Source organism: Hemitrygon akajei, chromosome 21, assembly GCF_048418815.1.
Source record: "Hemitrygon akajei chromosome 21, sHemAka1.3, whole genome shotgun sequence".
NCBI lineage: Eukaryota > Metazoa > Chordata > Chondrichthyes > Myliobatiformes > Dasyatidae > Hemitrygon > Hemitrygon akajei.
This window is the reverse complement of record NC_133144.1, coordinates 31,599,073-31,621,576: the sequence shown is the minus strand read 5'-3', so window position 1 is coordinate 31,621,576 and position 22,504 is coordinate 31,599,073. Positions and strand designations below refer to the sequence as shown.

The window sequence follows — 22,504 nt, the reverse complement described above, 5'->3', positions numbered from 1 at the left end:
AAAGACCCAATGAGCAGAGAGGATTAAAAAAACACATCATGCCCATAAAATAAAACCCATATTTTAAAAAAGGACTTGAACACCCAATGTGCAGAAAAAAAAAGAACTGAAATGCTCAGAAGTCCCATAGTTCAGCGCAGAGCCAAGAGGTGATCTCAACCGGCTGTCCCTCTCCTCAGGCCCTGACACCCTGACCTTTTCAATCTGGCCCAACACCTAAATCAATGTCCAGACATCAGGTTCAATTGCCTCGATACCCTCCTGGGCCTGGACCCCACCACTTCAATTCAGTTTGTAACCAACCTTTCCTTTGGCCCGGTGCTTAAATCTCTATCCAAACATTGAGTTCAGTCACGTCTGTATGCTCTAGTGCCCGAACTTCACCACTTCAGTTCTGCCTTCGGCATGGCGGTTAAATCAATCGAACTTTGGGTCCTCCTTTCTCTCCACAATGGCCCCAACCCCTCGCCTCGCTTCTGCCACGTCAAATTGCCCTCAAGTCCAAAGGGACGTCACAGATTATTACTTGTGATGATCATTTGCCAGAAAAAGTGTGATTAATGAAGCCTTTAGTTGTTTTCCTTATCCGGAAAGTCGCTGAAGTTCGCCAGCACCATCTTAAACCAGATAATTTCCTAATGTAAATCAAAAGTCTCCCTATTCGGCAGAGATGATCCAAAGGGAAACCAGAACAAACCCCACACTGCCTTTGCTCTACACAGCCACCCAAAATGGCTGGAATGTGCAGCAGAAAATCCAATTCCTCCCTTTTTACCAGTGCCAGATTGAACTTACTCATGTCAAGGGTTGCCTTATGTGGGGATTGAGAGTTGCTGTACCATCCAAGCTGAGAGCTAAAGTGCTGGAAGAACTATATGCCAGTCATCCGTGCATGGTCAAAATGAAAGCATTGGTTCAAAGTTTTGCCTAGTGGCAGAATGAGCAGTTTACCATGTATTGTTTAGGATGCCAACCTGACCAGAAGGTATCAAAAGCAACATTACCCTATCTTTGGGAATGGCCTGCATCACCCCAGCAAAGGACTCATGAGGATTTTGCCAGCCCATTCATGGGCATAAATTTTTTGGTATTAGTGGATGCAGCTACAAAGTGGCTAGAAGTGTTCCCAATAGCTTCTGTTGCAGCCACACACACTGTTCATGTGTTGAGAAGTCTCTTCTCAAGGACTGGTGTTTCAGAACACTAAGTCAGTGACAATGGACTACAATCTGTTTCGAACGGTTTCCTGAAAATGAACGGAATAAGAGATGTTACATCTGCCCTGTGTGGTGAACTACATATACCTGTCTGGACACACCCCTCTGCTGACTGCTCCTGTGGCTACTCCCACAGACCCCTGTATAAAGGTGATTGGAGGCACTGCTCCTCCCTCAGTCTCCAGGATGTTGTGTGGTGGTCTCTTGCTGCTAATCATGGTCTCTTGTAGCTAATAAAAGCCTATCATTCGCCTCCCGTCTCCGAGAGTTATTGATGGTGCATCACCCTGTACTGCCCAGCCATAAATGGCCATACTCTGAAGAATGCACTGTGAGCAATGTCTGCACAACACACTGAGACAGACACACTGACACTGAGACAGAAGCTCAGCAATTTCCTCCTTGCATATCACAGCACACCCCACTACCAACAACTCACCAGCTATGTCGTTCCTGTTGGTCCCTTGCGTTCACGCTTGGATCTCCTAAACCCAATCCCAGAAGGAGTATGCAGGACAAATAGCTGAGATGAATTGAAGGATCCTTAAACAAGGGAGGTTCACTGTTTCATGCCTGGACAAGCAGTTTTGGTGATGGACTGCAGAGGTGATTAAAACTAGGTACTCAGAAAGATTGACAACAGAACTGGACCACTCTCCTACACAGTGGAGATTTAGTCTGATGTCAATTGTTAGAGGATGTTGCTGTCAGAACCACTTCCTTCAGTCACAGAGTCGACTCCTACACCTGGAACCCAAGATAATTTCACAGCCACAAGTCTCATCTGCCAAGCAGAGTGAACTGCTCCCAACCCCACCCCCCCCACCCCTTATCAGGAAACACATGATCCCACAAGGGAAAGAAATCCTCTACAGCAATTAAATATTTAGGTCTAAATGGAACAATTTAAAATTTACTAAGCTGTGGATGTATATATAGTAATTGTATTATATAGTATACTGTGTACACAAAATGGCTAGGGAGCAATATGTTACATACTGGAGGTTGAGATGCATTCTGTGGTGTGTTGGAGTTTATAACTAAGCAGGGAGCCATATAGTGTACTTAATACTGCTGTAATATTTGAGTAATGTTGTAAATATATTTCATTAAGCATGCTTTGGTTACATAATTCATGATGGTTATATGTACGAAGTACATGTATGGCATATGTCATATCGTATGTGTGCGCCTCACTAAACAAACTAAGAAGACACACATCTCCCAGCTCCCATGATTTTCTTTTGGGTTTTTTTTGTAACTCCATGTTTTGCTGGAGTTACAAACCATAACACCTACAAATTCCTCTTCTACTGAGCTTTTGATAGCCTCCTCGGTAATGACCAATACAAAGCACTCGTTAATATTTCTGATGATGTCATTAGCCTCAGTGTGTTCTTTCTTGATTTAATTTGAAAGTTTCTGCCTTTTAACTGTCTTGGCTTGGTTTCTAATGCTCAGTGCTGCTGCAGCAAAAAGGTATTATTCTTGGCATTTTGTACCCTGTGTTTCTCTGTCTAATAGCAACAATCAATTTGAACTTGAACCAAGTTGTAACCACCCTTCCTCTTACGATTTACAATCCTTGGATGCACTTTCATGTTATCAAATTCTGTCCGTTTTTTCTCTCTCTTCATTTCCCTTCAGTTACCGTGTCCAGCCTGCTTCTCACTTTGGGTATCCTACACCCTCTTACTTGTTTCCTCACATTCTCTGACTCTTTTATCTGCAGGAACGACAGATGTTGGTTTCCTTACCCACCCAGTGTTTGGAAGGATACTCAACGCTGTCAGAAATATCTCCTCTCTAGTTGCAGCTTTGCCCCGCTCACCTTTGCATATGGCTTCCCACCGGGGTGCCTGAGAAAGCTCCAAGTGTTTACTGCACTTCTGCACTCACTTGCTGTCCATGTAATTCACACCCTGGTTTGCTTGTCCCTATGCTCTCACCCCTGTACTGACTCTTTCCCCTGCAACAGTAGCTGTCCAACCCCTCCCTCACCACCATCCAGGAGCATAAGCAGCTCTTCCTGCTGATGGGGCACCCACTCAGGACTGAGGCAAGTGAAAGGGAATTAATATAAGTGCGAGCGTTCCCAGAGAGAAACACCAACAACTGCGTACTGAGGACATTAACTTGACTGGTGATGAAACGTCTGCAAGCTAACTGCCAAGCTCGGCAAACACCACAACATCAAATTACACATACAGTGTCTGCAAAAAGTATTCACCCCCCCCCCCCCACCCCACCCCTCGGAAGTTTTCATGCTTTATTATTTTACAACATTGAGTCACAGTGAATTTCATTTGTTTTTTAGATACTGATCAACAGAAAAAGACTTTCAGTATTTAGTAGATGCATCTTTGGCAGCAACTAATTGAGTCTGTGTGGATAGGTCTGTATCAGCTTGGCACATCTGGACACTGAAAATTTCCCCCTTCTTTACAAGACTGCTGAAGCTGTTAGATTGCAGGGGAATCGTAAATTAACAGCTCATTAACAGCCACAAATTCTCATTGGATTGAGGTCTGGACTCTGACTTGACCACTCCAGGACATTAACACTGTGGTTTTTAAACAATTCCTGTGTAGTTTTAGTTTTACGCTTGTGGTCATTGTCTTGCTGGAAAACAAATCTCCCAAGTCACAGTTCTCTTGCAGACTTCATCAAGTTTTCCTCCAGAATCTCCTTGTATTTTTCTGCATTCATTTTACCATCTACCTTCAAAAGCTTTCCAGGGCTTGCTGCAGTGAAGCATCCCCACAGTATGATGCATAAACCACTGTGCTTCATGGTAGGGGTGGTGTGTTTTTGATGATGTACAGTGTTTGGCTTATGCCAAACATAGTCTGATGGTCAAAAAGCTCAATTTTGGTTTCATCAGTGTGTTTGGACACGCCCCCCCCCTGCAGACTGCTCCTGTGGCTCCTCCCACTGACCATGGCTCCTCCCACAGACCCCGGTATAAAGGCGATTGGAGCCTGGGCCCTGCCCTCAGTCTCCAGGATGTAGCATGGTGGTCAATTGCTGCTTGTTCTTTCTTCCAGTCAATAAAAGCCGATATCTCGCCTCACGTCTCAGAGAGTTATTGATGGTGCATCAATCAGACCATAGAACCTTCTTCCAGCTGATGTCCAAGTCTCCCACATACCTTCTGGCAAATTCTAGCAGACATTTCATGTGAGTTTTTTTTCAACAGTGGCTTCCTCTTTGCCACTCTCCCATAAAGCTGTGACTGGTGAAGCACCCAGGCAACCGTTGTTGTATGAGCATTCTCTCCCATCCCAGCCACTGAAGTTTGTGATTCCTCCACAGTTGTCATAGATCTCTTGGTGGCCTCCCTCTCTAGTCCCCTTCTTGCACGGTCACTCAGTTTTTGAGGATGGCCTGCTCTAAGCATATTTACAGCTGTGCCATATTCTTTCCATTTCTTGATGATTGACTTAACTATACTCCAAGTGATATTCAGTGACTTGGAAATGTTCTTGTATTCATCTCCTGACTTATGCTTTTCAATAACCTTTTTGCGGAGTTGCTTAGAGTGTTCTTTTGTTTTCACTATGTAGTTTCTGCCAGGATACAGACTCACCAGCAGTTGGACCTTCCAAATACAGGTGTATTTTTACTACAATCAATTGGAACATCTGAGTGTACACTAGTGATCCATTTAACTAATTATGACACTCTTTATACCAACTGGCTTCACCAGTGATGATTTGGTGTGTCATATTAAAGGGGGTGAATATTTATGCAATCAGTTATTTTGTGTTTTATATTTGTAATTAATTTAAATCCCTTTGTAGACATCTGTTTTCACTTTGCCATGAAAGAGTCTTTCTGTTGATTAGTGTTTTAAAAAAAAAGCCAAATTAAATTCACCATATTTCAATGTTGTAAAACAATAAAACATGAAAACATCTAGGGTGGGGGTGAATACTTTTTATAGGCACTGTATATCTCAACAACATTGTTAATTACATTTCTCAATGTGGTATCCTCAACATCACTGAGACCAAGTGCAAGACTAGGCGACCGCTTATTTAGTTCCACATTCCACTTTCCTTTCCTATTGGATTATATCGTCCACAACCCTTTGTTACCTCTACCTATCACCTCCCAGTCTAAATCCACCGATTACATGCCAGCTCTTGTTCCAACAACTCCTCTCACTGCTTTATATCACCTCTGTCCAGATGACTAAAATGTTGACTTCAATTTCCCTTTCCCTTGCACTTGTTTCGATTTGCTGCTCAGAAGCTGGCCTTCCCCACAATGCAGAAGCACAGATTTTGCGATGCTCCACAGAAAACTTCCATTCTTTCCCCTGGCACCAGAGAGACAATTCCACGTTACGATGCTTCCATTCAAACACATTTGTCCCTCCTGTCACAGAACTCCTCATGGTCCGACCGCATTTCCCCGTTCACAAACAGATGCTGGAGGAACTCAGCAAGTCAGGCAGCATCCAAGGAGGGAAATGAAAGTTGACATTTTGAGCCGTGACCCTTCATCAGGACAGGATAGGAAGAGAGCAGAAGCCAGAATTTTAAAAAAGTAGGACGAGGGGAGGAGTACAAGTTGGTAAGAAATCACTGAGTAGTAGCATTGGGAGGGCATCTCCCTGAACCCCCATCAAAGAGAGGAGCAAACCATCTTAAGGGTTGGCGTTCCTTGAACAGACTACACTGTGGAGCAGCTAAACAGAGAATCAGCAGATTCTGCAAATGGTGGAAATGTTGAGCAACACACAAACTGCTAAAGAAGTTTTCTGCCTCTCTTCATTTTAAACACATGTCCCATAGTATTAGCTATTGCCACCCTGGGGAAAAGGCACTGCTGTCCACTCTATCTAAGCCTCTTGTAATCTTATACACCTCTATCAAGTCAAGTCACTTCTTATTCTCCTTCACTCCAAGGACAAAGGTCCTAGCTCATAAAAACATAGAAAACCTACAGCACAATACAGGTCCTTCGGCCCACAATGCTGTGCCAAACATGTATTTACTTTAGAAATTACCTAGGGTTACCCATAGCCCTCTATTTTTCTAAGCTCCATGTACCTATTCAGGAACCTCTGAAAAAACCCTATTGTATCTGCCTCCACCACTGTTGCCGGCAGCCCATTCCATGCACTCACCACTCTCTGCATAAAAAAACTTACCCCAGACATCTCCTCTGTACCTACTTCCAAGCACTCTAAAACTGTGCCTTCTTGTGTTAGCCATTTCTGCCCTGGGCAAAAGCCTCTAATGATCCATATGAACAATGCCTCTCATCATCTTATACACCTCTGTCAGGTCACCTCTCATCTTCTGATGCTCCAAGGAGAAAAGGCCAGGTTCACTAAACCTATTCTCATAGGGCAGGCTCCCCAAACCAGGCAACACCCTTGTAAATCTCCTCTGCACCCTTTCTATCATTTCCACATCCTTCCTGTAGTGAGGTGACCAGAACTGAGCACAGTACTCCAAGTGGGGTCTGACCAGGGTCCTATATAGCTGCAGCATTACCTGTTGGCTCTTAAACTCCTGCTGTACATTTCCCTGAGAACATCTATTTCTAATTTATGCTTCCAAGCTCCTGCCTGATAGCTTCATATTTCCCCTTCATATTAAATGCTTTCCTAACTTGTCTGTTCCCATCCCTCTCCAATGCTATGGTAAAGGAGATAGGATTGGGATCACTATCTCCAAAATGCTCTCCCACTGAGAAACCTGACACCTGACCAGGTTAATTTCCCAATACCAGATCAAGTACAGCCTCTCCTCTTGTAGGCTTGTCTACATATTGTCAGGAAACCTTCCTGAACACATCTAACAAACTCCACCCATCTAAACCCCTTGCTCTAGGGAGATGCCAATCATTATTTGGAAAATTAAAATCTCCACCACAACAACTGTTATTATTATTACACCTTTTCAGAATCTGTCTCCCTATCTGCTCCTCGATGCCCTGTTATTATTGGGTAGTCTATTAAAAACATCCAGTAGAGTTATTGACCCCTTCCTGTTCCTAACTTCCACCCACAGAGACTCAGTAGACAATCCCCCCATGACTTCCTCCTTTTCTGCAGCTGTAACACTATCTCTGATCTGCAGTGCCACACCCTCACCTCTTTTGCCTCCATCCCTGTCTTTTCTGAAACAGCTAAACCCCGGCACTCTAAATAACCATTCCTGTCCCTGGGCCATCCAAGTCTCTGTAATGGCCACAGCTCTGGGTACTGATCCATTCTCTAAGCTCATCTGCTTTGTTCATGATTCTCCTGGCATTAAAACTAGACACATCTCAAACCATTGTTCTGAGCACATCCCTTCTGTATCACCTGCCTATCCTCCCTCTCACACCGTCTCCAAGCTTTCTCTAGTTGTGAGCCAACTGTCCTTCAGTTCGGTTCCCACCCCTCAGCAATTCTAGTTTAAACTCTCCCCAATATCCTTAGAAAACCTCCCTGGCAGCATCTGCTCATTCAGACTTTCTTCATAAGACATGACCTCTAATCCAGGCAGCATCCTAGTAAATCTCTTCTGAACCTTCTCTCAAGTTTCCACATGCTTCCTATATTGAGGTGACCAGAACTAAAAAGAGTACTAAAAATGTGGTCTAAACAGATGAAGTAGAAAAGAAATAGCTCATAACAAACCAGTTGGAATTTTCAGGGAAACAAGGACATTTGCAAAAAGAAATTATTAACTTGATTTGGCATAGTTTTATTAATTGAAATCAATATAGTTTTGTAAATTGAAGTAACATTTAATAATTAGTTTTTCAAGGAATGTATCCACCAGGGTGGAGAAGGGAGAACCAGTAGATATAGTATATCTAGAATTTCAGACGTCTTCTGGTAAGGGTAATATAGGCTTGGCAATGTTGGGAGCAACACATTAGCACTCATGATAGGTCTTTCTATCCTTTATTGGTTAAAGGATAGAAAATATTTGGAATAACTAGGTCAGCAGGACATTACTCATGCATAGTAATTGGTACTAAACCCCAGATCTCCACAAAAGTACATCTGAGTGCAAGACATCCAGGTTTGATAGTGTTAGGTGGGCGAGCGGAGGGTTCAAACACGGCAGAAGGGCAGATAATGATATAATGAAAGGTGCAATGATAGATCATCTTTTGACAGGGCAATTTGTCTAAGCACCCAGGACAAAATTAAAGAAAAACAGGTATATTTATTTAATGGTTTCCCGCCGTTTACCATTACGCTCTGTTACACCTCTTCCTCTCCCTACTTTTCTTGTCCCACCGCTTTATCTCTGTTCCGGCTTTACACAAGCAGCTTTGAGGCGTGCCAGAGTAGCTCGGTTCCTGCTCCGCCTTCCGAACTGTGTGTGTGCGGTCGAGGATCTGTGAGCAACGCCCGAATTCAAATCGGGGCCGAAAGTGGGTCTCCCGGGGAGGGAGGTGAGTGTTCTGGGGTGTGAGAAAGTGAAGGAAGGGGGGAGGCGAGTGTCCCAGTGAGCGAGGGGGAGAGAGAGAGAGAGAGAGAGAGAGAGAGAGAGACGGGTGCCACAGTGAGTGAGTGAGAGAGAGAGAGAGAGAGACGGGTGAGTGAGTGAGTGAGAGAGAGACGGGTGAGTGAGTGAGTGAAAGAGAGAGAGACGGGTGCCACAGTGAGTGAGAGAGAGAGAGAGAGACGGGTGAGTGAGTGAGTGAAAGAGAGAGAGACGGGTGCCACAGTGAGAGAGAGAGAGAAAGAAAGAGGGGGGGGCGGGTACTACAGTGAGTGAGTGAAGGAGAGAGAGAAGCGGGTGCCACAGTGAGTGAGAGAGAGGGTGAGGCGGGTGTCCCGGTGAGTGAATGAGTTTCGAAAGTGAGTAAGTCAAGGAGGGAGAGGCGGGTGTCCCGAGGAGTAAACGAGAGACAAGCGAGTGTCGCGCAACACAGTCTGTCGTCTGCCCCGCCTGCGCTCAGTGAGTGTTGGAGATGCATTACTACAAATATCCTGAGGCACGAGTCGGCTGCTTCAACAAGTACTTTCTGTTCGGCCTCAACATCATCTTCTGGGTAGGTGCTGGTGTAACTTGCGGATGGGATGCTGAGGGTGAATCTTGGAGCTGGAGGCTGATGCCTCTCTCCTGCGCCGGGCGAGGGGTGGGTGACCTGAAGGGGGAGGCGCCGGGGCAGATGAGCAGCTCTGACCCAGCGCTTAGAATAGGAAATGCGACGTTTCCTGCCGGGTGCTGTGCGTGAGGGTGCTCAGGAAACCCTGCATGCATCCTGTACCATACTACAGCCCAGCCAAGGCAGCGCTGGTTTCGGGAAAGCTCCGAACCGGGGACTGTCCCACCTGGGCACCTGGTTCACTCTCAGTGCCTGATTTACGGCTCACGCCGGCCACTCCGTGACACGGTTGAAACCTTTCTTCCAGTTACTGGCTGTTCTTGTGTCGTGCCAACTCGGGAGGCTCGTTTAGAGAGCTCTTCATTGGAACGGGCAGTGGGTGCGCGGTGTTGGGGTCTGAAAGATGAGTAATGAATTTACCAGAGCAAATTCCACGGTGAAGAGTGCGGTAGAGTTATTGTATCATGTTAACACAGAATAAAGTTCTTCATGTCACTAGGTCCACTTTGCTTCAGTATTCACTTCGGAAAAGGATCTTGACGATTGTAGGGATGACTTACAGCGGACTGAAAACCTTGAGCATATAGACATTAAGAAAGAGGATGTGCTGGAGCTTTTGGAGAGCATGGAGTTAGATAAGTCACTGGGACCAGAGGAGGTATATGTCAGTCTACTATGGGAGGTGAGGGAGGAGATTGCTGAGCCTCTGGAGATGATCTTTGCATCATCAATGGGGATGATGTTCCTGAGGATTGGAGGATTGCAGATGTTGTGCCCTTGTTCAAGAAAGGGAGTAGGGATAGCCCAGGAAATTATAGACCAGTGAGTCTTACTTCAGAGGTTGGTAAATTGATGGAGTAGTTGGAGAGGCATAACATGATTAGGAATAGTCAGCATGGCTTTGTCAAAGGCAGGTCGTGCCTTAAGACCCTGATTGAATTTTTTGAGGATGTGTCTAAACACATTGATGAAGGTAGAGCAGTAGCTGTAGTGTATATGGATTTCAGCAAGGTATTTGATAAGGTACTCCATACAAGGCTTATTGAGAAAGTAAGGAGGCATGGGATCCAAGGGGACATTGCTTTGTGGATCCAGAACTGACTTGCCCACTGAAGGCAAAGAATGGTTGTAAGTGGGTCATATTCTACATGGAGGTTGGTGACCAGTGGTGTGCCTCAGGGATCTGTTCTGGGACCCCTACTCTTCATGATCTTTATAAATGACCTGGATGAGGAAGTGGAGGGATGGGTTAGTAAATTTGCTGATGACACAAAGGTTAGGGGTGTTGTTGATGGTGTGGAGGGCTGTCAGAGGTTACAACAGGACATTGATAGCCCAGTTTTGCATCCTGAGAAGTGGCAGATGGAGTTCAATCCAGAAAAGTGTGAGGTAGTTCATTTTGGTAGGCCAAATATGATGGCAGAATATAGCATTAATGGTAAGACTCGTGGCAGTGTGGAGGATCAAAGGAATCTTGGGGTCTGAATCCTTGGTACACTCAAAGCAGCTGCGCAGGTTGACTGTGTGGTTAAGAAGGCATACAGTGTATTGGCCTTCATCAACCATGGGATTGAGTTCAAGAGCTGAGAGGTAATTTTATAGCTATATAGGACCTTGGTCAAACCTCTCTTGGAGTACTGTGCTCATTTCTGGTTGCCTCGCTACAGGAAGGATGTGGAAACCATAGAAAGGGTGCAGAGGAGATTTACTAAGATGTTGCCTGGATTGGGGAGCATGCCTTATGAGAATAGGTTGAGGGAACTCAGCCTTTTTTCCTTAGAGCGAAGGAGGATGAGAGGTGACCTGATAGAGGTGTATAAGATGATCAGAGGCATTGATCATATGGATAGTCAGAGGCTTTTTCACAGGGCTGAAATGGCTAACATGAGAGGACACAGTTTTAGAGTGCTTGGAAGTAGGTACAGAGGAGATATCAGGGGTAAGTTTTTTATGCAGAGAGTGGTGAGTGTGTGGAATGGGCTGCCGGCAAAAGTGGTGGAGGCAGATACTATAGGGTCTTTTAAGAGACTCCTGGATAGGTACATGGAGCTTAGAAAAATAGAGGGCTATGGATATGCCTAAGGAATTTCTAAAGTAAGTACATGTTCAACACAGCATTGTGGGCTGAAGGACCTGTATTGTGCTGTAGGTTTTCTATGTTTCTAAGTCCACGTTGATCATAATCTATTCTCTAATAGTAATTATAGTTTCATTTTATTCCCATGAACTCCCCAGATTCTAACACCATCCTATACTCTAGGCGCAATTGTCAGCCGCCAAGCAACCGCACAACCTGCAGGGCTTTGGAATGTGTGAGGAAGTCTATGTGGTCACAGGGAGGATATTCAATCATAAACTGGGACAGCAACTGAGGTCAGGGTTGAGCTAATGTAAGCTGTAGGTCTCTTGGCTGCACCACTGTAAATAAGGAATGTTCAGACCAAAGTCTCAAAGTCCAATCTCTGTAGTTTTTGTTTTGTTTTCCCAATAAAATCCAGGCCAACGTAGTAAACTTGCATTGTGGTCCAGTTGAATTTGGAGGACTGGGTGACAGAACATAGAATGGTACAGCACAGGAACCATTAGCCCATGATCCTGTGTGGAACAAATGAAAATTGTCATTAAATGCTTAACTAAATAATCCCTTCTGCCTCCACAATGTCCATGTTCCTCTATTCTCAGAGTATGTGAGAGCAGAGCAATTAGACCCAGGCTATTTCAGGAAGTACAGTACCCTTCACCTGGAAGCTGTTGGAAATCTGGATTAGTCTGTTCAAAGGACAGTGTGGAGATCGTAACTTGTTCGACTGATGCTTGTGTTGGTTGCATTTAAAGCAAAGATGAACAGAGGAAGTTGGAAATAGATAAGTCGTGACATTATTAAATGGTGGGCAGTCTGTTCTGCTCTTTCCTCTTGAATGGGGACTATTTTGTGGCATGGTCAGAGAAGACTGCCAATAGCCATAGGGTATGTTTAGTAATGATCCTTCTCAAGTATTTGTTGAATGCAGGAAACCATTAGCATCACATTGTGGCCTGGCCAACTCCAAAAATATGCTGGCAGTTTCTCTGAGCAAAGTATTGAATTGGGTGGAGCTGTAAATGACTGATTCTTACAGTCTGCCATTTACAGGCGTGTCCAGCTAGTGTGGATTATTGTATTCAGCAGAAACAACTGTTAGCCTCATTGCAACCCACACATTCACAGCAAGCTGATGCATTGCACGACTAGCATCTGCAACGTTCTCTCTTGAGAAGCTGTGCAATCTTGAGCAATTTCTGTGCCATCAAATGCAAGCGAAGATGAGAGCTGCCCTGCCTAAACAGTTATTTACACAGAGCATGAGAGAGAGAGAGAGAGAGAGAGAGAGAGAGAGAGAGAGAGACCGAGGCAGTACCAGCTTCAAGCAGTTCACTTCCTTCAACACAATTACTGACCTTGGCTGTTTCATGCACCATGTTTCCTTTGTGTGCTTGAATACGCTGCTGTAACATTCCCATCAGTCAAGTTAAGGAAGCCCCCTTTTCTCTCAGTGGAAATGAAAGCTTGCTCTAATTCTAAATAGTCATTCTGCAGCTTCTGGCCTCTCCTGTTGATAAAAAAAATACACCATCCTAACTGAAACGGATATCAAAGAGGAAGTGAATCTTGCAAGCAAGGTAAACAATCAATGAGAGATAAAAGTCGTAGATGTTAGTCTCAAAGCAGTGGACGGTGGATGTCCTGGTGTTGTTGGCTCTGCACTTCTCTGGGTGAGGGGCGTTTGTTCATCCGCTGACCAGGAGACAGCTGCGGGAAGAAACAGGATTACAGTCCATAAGACATAAGACGAAGGAGCAGAAGTTGGCCATTCGGCCCATCGAGACTGCTCCGCCATTTCATCATGAGCTGATCCAATCTCCCCTTTAGTCCCATTCCCCCGCCTTCTCACCATAACCTCTGATGCCCTGACTACTCAGATACCTATCAATCTCTGCCTTAAATACACCCAATGACTTAGCCTCCACTGCCACCCGTGGCAATAAATTCCATAGATTCACCACCCTCTGGCTAAAATTTTTTTTTCGCATCTCTGTTCTGAATGGGCGCCCTGCAATCCTCAAATTATGTCCTCTTGTACTAGACTCCCCCACCATGGGAAACAACTTTGTCACATCAACTCTGTCCATGCCTTTCAACATTCGAAATGTTTTTATGAGGTCCCCCCCTCATTCTTCTAAACTCCAAGGAGTACAGTCCAAGAGCGGTCAAACATTCCTCATATGTTAACCCTCTCATTCCCAGAATCATTCTAGTAAATCTTCTCTGAACCCTCTCCAATGTCAGCACATCCTTTCTTAAATAAGGAGCCCAAAACTGCACACAATATTCCAAGTGAGGTCTTACCAGTACCTTATAGAGCCTCAACATTACATCCCTGCTCCTATACTCTATTCCTCTAGAAATAAATGCCAACATTGCATTCGCCTTCTTCACCACTGACTCAACCTGAAGGTTAACATTAAGGGTATCCTGCACAAGGACTCCCAAGTCCTGTTGCATCTCAGAACTTTGAATTCTCTCCCCATTTAAATCATAGTCTGCCTGTTTATTTCTTCTACCAAAGTGCATGACCGTACACTTTCCAACATTGTAATTCATTTGCCACTTCTTTGCCCATTCCCCCAATCTATCCAAGTCTCTCTGCAGACTCTCTGTTTCCTCAGCACTACAGGCCCCTCCACCTATCTTTGTATCATCAGCAAACTTAGCCAAAAAGCCATCTATTCCATAATCCAATGGAATAGCCATCTATTCCATAATCCAAATCATTGATATACAACTTAAAAAGAAGCGGCCCCAACACGGACCCCTGTGGAACACCTGTGGTAACCGGCAGCCAACCAGAATGGGATCCCTTTATTCACACTCTCTGTTTCCTGCCAATCAGCCATCACTCTATCCACGTATGTAACTTTCCAGTAATTCCATGGGCTCTTATCTTGTTTAGCAGCCTCATGTGAGGCACCTTGTCAAAGGCCTTCTGAAAATCCAAATACACAACATCCACTGCATCTCCCCTGTCTAGCCTACTTGTAATTTCCTCAAAAAATTGCACTAGGTTTGTCAGGCAGGATTTTCCTTTAAGGAAACCATGCTGAGTTCTGCCTATCTTGTCATATGCCTCCAGGTAATCCGTAACCTCATCCTTGACAATCGACTCCAACAACTTCCCAACCACCGATGTCAAGCTAACAGGTCTATAATTTCCTTTTTGCTTTCTTGCCCTTTCTTAAATAGAGGAGTGACATTTGCAATCTTCCAGTCCTCCGGAACCAGGCCAGAATCTATCGACTTTTGAAAGATCATTGCTAATGAATCCGCAAACTCCACGGCTACTTCCCTCAGAACACAAGGGTGCATTCCATCTGGTCCAGGAGATTTATCTATCCTTAGACTATTCAGCTTCTTGAGTACTTTCTCTGTCGTAACTGCGACTGTGCATATTTCTCTTCCCTGACGCCCTTGAATGTCCGGTATATTGCTGATGTCTTCCTCAGTGAAGACTGATGCAAAATACTCATTCAGTTCCCCTGCCATCTCCTTATCTTCCATTACAATTTCTCCAGTGACATTTTCTATTGGTCCTGTATCTACTCTCACCTGTCTTTTACTCTTTATATACTTGAAAAAGCTTTTAGTATCCTCTTTGATATTATTTGCTAGCTTCCTTTCATAGTTCATCTTTTCCCTCTTAATGACCTTCTTAGTTTCCTTTTGTAAGCTTTTAAAAACTTCCCAATCCTCTGTCTTCCTACTATTTTTTGCTTCCTTGTATGCCCTCTGCTCTGCTTTTGTTTTGGCTTTGACTTCTTGTCAGCCACGGTTGCATCCTTTTTCCATTCGAAAATTTCTTCTTCTTTGGAATATGTCTTGCACCTTCCTCACTTCTCGCATAAACTCCAGCCACTGCTGCTCTGCCGTCCTTCCTGCTAGTGTCCCTTTCCAGTCAACCTTGGCCAGTTCCTGTCTCATGCTACTGTAATTTCCTTTACTCCGCTGAAATACTGACACATCAGATTTCAGCTTCTCTTTCTCAAATTTCACAAGTGAACTCAATCATGTTGTGATTACTGCCTCCTAAGGATTCCTTCACCTCCATTTCTCTAATCACCTCTGGTTCATTACACAATACGCAATCTAGTACAGCCGATCCCCTAGTGGGCTCAACAACAAGCTGTTCTAAAAAGCCATCTCGTAGACATTCTACAAATTCTCTCTCTTGAGATCCAGTGCCGACTTGATTTTCCCAATCCACTCGCATGTTAAAATCCCCTACAATTATCATAACACTGCCCTTCTGGCAAGCCTTTTCTATTTCCTGTTGTAATTTGTAGTCCACATCACTGCAGCGATTTGGAGGCCTGTAGATAACTGCCATCAGGGTCCTTTTACCCCTGCGATTTCTTAGCTCAACCCATAAAGATTCTGTACCTTCCGATCCTATGTCAACTCTTTCTAATGATTTAATATCATTTCTTACCATTAAAGCCACTCCACCCCCTCTGCCTACCTGCCCATCCTTCCGATACACCGTGTATCCTTGGACGTTCAGCTCTCAGAGACATGCATCCTTTAGCCACGTCTCAGTGATGGCCACAATATCATACCTGCCAATCTGTAACTGAACAACAAGATCATCCACCTTATTCCTTATGCTGCGTGCATTTAAGTATAACACCTTAAGTCCGGTATTTGGTACTTTTTGCACTGATTGCACTGCAACTCATCCCAATGGCTGCAAATTTGCTCCATCACTTGCCTGTCCTTCCTGACATTCTTACTGCTCACTACCTTAGATCCATTTCTGTTTTCCCTCTCCTCTGCTCCATCGTTCCGGTTCCCATCCCCCTGCCAAATTAGTTTACACCCTCCCTAACAGCTCTATTAAACCTTCCCACCAGGATATTGGTCCCCCTAGGATTCAAATGTAACCCGTCCTTTTTGTACAGGTCACACCTGCCCCAAAATAGGTCCCAATGATCCAGAAACTTGAATCCCTGCCCCCTGCTCCAATCCCTCAGCCATGCATTTATCCTCCACCTCATTCCATTCCTACTCTCACTGTCACGTGGCACAGGCAGTAATCCCGAGATTACTACCTTTGCGGTCCTTCTCCTCAACTGCCTTCCTAACACCCCATATTCTCCTTTCAGGACCTCTTCCCTTTTCCTACCTATGTCATTGGTACCTATATGTACCATGACCTCTGGCTCCTCACCCTCCCAGTTCAGGATATCTTGGACGCGATCAGAAACATCCTGGACCCTGGCACCAGGGAGGCAAACTACCATCCGGGTCTCCTGATTGCGTCCACAGAATCGCCTATCTGACCCCCTAACTATTGAGTCCCCTATTACATCTGCCTTCCTCTTCCTTTCCCTACCCTTCTGAGCTACAGGGCCGGACTCTGTGCAGGAGGCACGACCACTGTTGCTTACCCCAGGTAGGCTGTCCCCCCGCAACAGTACTCAAACAGGAGTACTTATTGTCAAGGGGTACAGCCACTGGGGTACTCTCTAGTACCTGACTCTTCCCCTTCCCCCTCCTAACCATGACCCTCCTTATCCGTGGGTTCCGCATACGCAGAATCAACCAGCCGCGGATCAGGAAAACCCGGAAGTTCTCTCTCCAGCACTCGTTGTTTGAGCATGTACAGACTATTTTTTCTTGTCATTATTCCCTAAACAATACAGTATAACAACTATTTACATAGCATAGTATTAGGTACTATAAGTAATCTAGAGATGATTTAAAAGTACAGGCAGTCCCCAGGTTATGAACGAGTTCCGTTCCTGAGACCGTCTTTAAGTCGGATTTGAAGTCGGAACAGGTACATCCAGTATTACTTAGCGACAGTTAGTCAAACGTTTGTGTTAGTATATAGTATACATTTTACCTTTCTATGCATATAAAACACTTAAGAAAAGTATGTATTTCAATAATTAAACCTCTGCATTGCTTAGTAATAGTTGTAGCTTTCATCGGGGCAGGGCCTTTCACATGCTCCATTAAAATTGTTCCGATCGTTGAACGAATGTAGCCTAATTCTTTTCCAATGACCGATGGCATTTCACTTCTTTCCGATCGCTTTATTACTTCCACTTTATTTTCAATTGCGATCGTGATTATTTTCGTGACCAGAAACACTGTGAATTCAGAGCTCTGCCGCTGGGTCCTAACGTCCACCGCACTGAGACAGGTTAAACAAGATCCGGGGTTCCGCTGGGTCCTAAAGACCACCGCACTGAGACAGATTAAATAAGGGACTTGAGCATCCGCGTGTTTTGGTATCCACGGGGAGTCCCGGAACCAATCCCTTGCGGAGAAGGAGGGCCGACTGTACTCAAGGTGCAGGGCTCACAGCCTCTGACCCATGCTGATAGCTGCAGTGTTTATCTCAGTTGTCCAGTTATGTTCCTGGTCAGTGGTGCATCATTAATGGCATAAACAGAGAGCGATCCCCAGCAGTTCCCCCAGCTTGCAGAATCGTGACTTACAGCTAATGTCCCTGATATCGTAACAGGTCAGATGTACACGGGGGGGGGTGGGTGCCTGTAATGCTTAGTAACTCCGAAAACTAATCAAAAGAAAATCACGGGAGCAGGGGGAAAACTACTTAGTTTTACCTTTAGTGAGGCAGTCACATAATGATGTGGCGGTGCCGTGATGTATGTCATTCACATACTTTATGAATTATATAAGCAAACAATGTGTTATTGAACAATTTATTTACAATATTACTGAAATATCAAATACACTCCAATGCCCTGCAAGTTCTTGACTATGGACTGTACAAAATCTTGTCAAACCTGGGCAGAGGAACCTCCCCCTGCTTTCACCACTGATCTTCCTTCCAGCAGAAGGCCAGATATGAAGAAGTCTGTTGGTGATTTCACAATGTTCAACTCTTCAGCAGATACAGCAGCCTCTTCCTGCAGTGAGTGAGACCATATCTTCACGCCCAAGCTGATGTGTGCAGTTCAGAGAATGACTATCTCCAGTGAGAGACTGTAACCACATACCTATGACATTCAATGGCATTATCGATGTCAAGTCCCCACCGTTAACACCCTGGAGCTACTACTGACCAGAAACTCAATTGGACCAGTTACATAAACACTATGACAATAAGAGCAGGTTAGAGGTCAAATTTCCAATGGCGAGTACTCTCCAAGGGGAGAATTTTCACCAGGACTGCATAGGGTTGGTGTTTGCTTTTTTTTGTCTTTGTTTGGTTCTGGTGCCAGCGTCGTGCCGTGCTCATTTATTTTTACTACACCTAATCAGAGTAATTTGCATGTGTTGAATTGTCATACGACAGCCAGCTGTATTCCTCAAAACCTGAAGCCCCATGTTGGGCTGACCAGGCAAGGAATGGCTTCCCTAATGGATATTGTGAATTGTGTTTTACTGCATCTGAGGTCATCCTCACTCAAAGCAGATTATTATTTCAGCCTCTTGAATTAGAATTCTTCTGCTGCTGTGGAGGGATTTGAACTCTTCTACAGCGAGTCCTGTAAACTCATCACTTTGCTGTTTATTTTTCTTGCTGGTCGCCAGCGAGACCACCTCTTAGCAACAGGTATTAGTGTTTGTCTCCTTGCCTATGACAGTGCAGGTCACTTTTGGAAGATGTACACAAGCATTCACTGGTCAGATTAAACAGAGAAACATAGAAAATAGGTGCAGGAGTAGGCCATTCGGCCCTTCGAGCCTGCACCGCCATTCAGTATGATCATGGCTGATCATCCAACTCAGAACCCTGTACCTGCTTTCTCTCCATACCCCCGATCCCTTTAGCCACAAGGGCCATATCTAACTTCCTCTTAAATATAGCCAATGAACCGGCCTCAACTGTTTCCTGTGGCAGAGAATTCCACAGATTCACCACTCTCTGTGTGAAGAAGTTTTTCCTCATCTCAGTCCTAAAAGGCTTCCCCTTTATCCTTAAACTGTGAGCTTCCCCTTTATCCTTAAACTGTGATTCTTTCAATCCAATGGCTACACCTGAAGGCAAGATTCAACCGAATGGACCAACATTTTCTAGAGTTTTTTAAAGTATGAAAAGAAGGGTCTTGGTCCAAAACATCAACTATCTATACATTTCCATAGATGCTGCCTGACCTGCTGAGTTCCTCCAGCATTTTATGTGTGTTGCTAAAGCTTCAAGTGTCTAGAGAGCGTAGAATTATAGATCGAAGTCTCAGATTAAGATTCTGGCCATGCTGACTGATTTTTACACTTACATTTTGTAAATTCTTCACAGGGACTGTGGCTCATTGTAGAATATAAGACGTTGTCGGAGTTAGCTGGGTAAGCAGCATGGTCAGTATGGACTGGTTGGGCTGAATCGGGACTACTGTACTCTGGCTGTATGTTAAATTATAGCAATAGCTCAGGCATCAGTGAGAGGCTCAGTAAGCTTGTGGGGCTGTATGACTTTTTCTTGCGTAATGTTAATCAGGATATTATATGGCTTTTTAAATTAGGAAGGATGGAATATACAAACAGAAAATTGGAGCACTATCAGGCCATTCAGCTCTTCATTCCTGCTGCACCATTCAGGGTGATCATGCTCGATGATCTGAATTTAGTTCCCATTCAGTTTCCTTTAGCTTAAGAACTATATCAAACTCATTCTTCAATGTTTGACCACTAGCAGGAAATCACTTCCTCCTCCTCCACCCATCTCCCCCCCACCCCCGGTGGCATTGTTCTGTGTAATAATTCCCCAATGAAGGCCTCTTTGGATCTGCTCCATTGGCCCTTCAGCAGTGCACTGTTGATTCTGTAAATCAAAAACCTCTTATCAGAAGCTTCCCTGTTTACATATCAACTTTCCTTAGCCCTGTTATCATTCTTGCATCCTCAACTTCACTTTCACTTAAAACTGTTGCATATTTCCTGTGAAAAACAGTCCTCCAATTATGGTACAACTGAAGTTTAGAAGGTTCTTCATGATCTCTTCACTTTTATACTCCATGCCTCTATAAATTTCAGGATCCTCTTTGTTTTTTTTCCAAACCAGTTTTTCAATTTTTCCTGCACTTTGCCCTTAACTTATTGTGCCCTCTGGTTTATACTGCATCTCGTTCTTTTCTCCAGAGCCTAACATTACATTTTTCTGGGTTAAATTCCATCTGCTATGTACTTAATTGTTCTGAAGACTGATACTATCTGCCTTTCTATTGACTACACTTCCAAGTTTTGTGTCATTGGGTTTGGAAGTTGTGTGGTTCTAATGACAACCCCAGAGAGCTACACTCCCACAATGGGCTTTCATAGCTATACTCTGCTTTCTGCAGCTTGGCCAGCATCCCAGCTACACTGCTGCAGACCTTTCATTCTATTGAGACTTTGCTTTTGATGACAAGCTTACTATTCAGCAATTTACAAACTACAACTTGAAAGCATACACTCAGTGGCCACAGTGCTTATCCTGCATCAACCTGCTTCACCTCTCTGTCTTTCAACACACAACTGTTAGTTGACATTATCAGGCCTTTGGAAAATCGGCACTGACTTTCCCTAATTCATTGATGCAGTCATGATGAAATGGCAGCTCTGTTCTCTCTAAGATGCCACATCATTTGCTGTTTGTGCATAAAGGAATTTAATCTGCACACAAATGGTTGTCACCCTCTTCCTCTTTGGCATGTGAAGTTTATTTTACAATTGTACACACAATCACATTTCCTTTTCTGGTTTCTGATGTTGTCAGTGTTGACAACATTTTTTTTTATTGAAGAAGTTATTCAGTGCACACATGTTGTTGTCACTGGCCAAAAAATTGCACAGCGTAAGATTTTTGTGCACACCGGCCATCACAAATTGGAGGGAACATTAAATGGCAGAGCAGACTCGATGGGCCAAATGGCTTAATTCTGCTCCTATATCTTATGGTCCTATGTATAAGCAACTGCATGTTCAATTTCTGTTTGGTGGGAACCCTTTTAGAAACAACAGTGAGGTTAAAACGACCGTCTTATTTGGATGTGAATGGAGTATTTTAAGCCCCCCAGTCTTCTGGAATTATTTCGAAAATTAAGACCAGACTGAGAATTAGAAACAAATATGTAGGAAGCCTGTAGTGTGACACAGGAAAAATGGATTGCCAAAGACTATCCTAACTTTGCTAACATAGACTAAGAATCTGATAGTGATAAGGGCTTAGATGAATTGGAATTTGTTATGTGAGTTCAGGAGAGTTTCCTCAGGGAATATGTTGAAGGCCCTACAATGGAGAAGGCAGAGCTTGACTGGCTCATGGGAAATAGGACAAGTAACTGGGGTGTCAGTGGGGGAGCATTTTAGTTTTAAGTTAATTATGGCAAGAGAGAGAGATCTGGTCGATAGTTAAAATTTCAAAATTGGGTCAAAGGAAAGTATGACGGTATTAGACAGGAACTTGCAAAGTGAATTGGCAAAGCAACATCTGGCAAGTAGGAGGCTTATAAAAGTGAGATATTGAGAGCTCAGGAGCTGCTTATTCCTGTTAGAATGAAGGGCAAGGCTAGCAGAAGTAGGGAAACCTGGATGACGTGGGATATCAAGGCTCTGCCCATTGTTCTTTGTCATCTACGTCAACAATTAGGATAAGAATGTACAAGTCATGGTTAGTAAGTATGTGGATTATGCGGAAATAGGTGGTGTCATCGATGGTGAACATCTGCTTGGTAAATGGGTTGTTAAATAGCAAAAGGAATTTAATTCAGATAATTGCAAGGTGTTGCATTTTGGAAAGTCAAAGCATAAAAGTACTTTCGCAATGAGTACAGAAGCTATAACAGAATGTTGTGGTTATACAAGATGCTGGAGCAACTGCACTTTGAATATTGTTTTCAAATTTGGTCACCCTACAGTAGGAAAGATGCCATTAAGCTGGAAAGAATGCAGAAACAATTTAAGAGGATTCTGCCAGGACTTGAGGAACTGAGTTATAAGGAGAATTTGGGCAGCCCAGAACTCCATTTCTTGGAATTTAGGAGAACGAGGGGTGATCCCAATCCAAATCAGATTTGCTATCCTGTCTTATCTGGTGTGAAATTTGTTGTTTGGTGGTAGCAGTACAGTGCAAGGACATGAAATAGCTATAAATTACGACATAAATAAATGGACCAGTTATGGACTGTTCAGAAATCTGATGGCAAAGGAGATGTTGTTTCTGAAT

General features: G+C 44.1%; 1 protein-coding gene across 2 annotated transcripts in view; it reads left to right on the top strand.

The window, feature by feature from the left end:
* Positions 1–8,765: 8,765 nt before the first annotated feature.
* The window catches only part of LOC140714187 (tetraspanin-14-like), a 58,269-nt gene continuing 44,530 nt past the window's right edge, over positions 8,766–22,504 (top strand). The window contains exon 1 of one of the 2 annotated variants that reach the window (XM_073025085.1): positions 8,766–9,233. In XM_073025085.1, coding sequence (XP_072881186.1) covers positions 9,153–9,233 — 81 coding nt within the window. In that variant the 5' untranslated portion in view covers positions 8,766–9,152. The remainder of the gene's footprint in view (positions 9,234–22,504) is intronic. The other variant, XM_073025084.1, reaches the window with a different exon arrangement.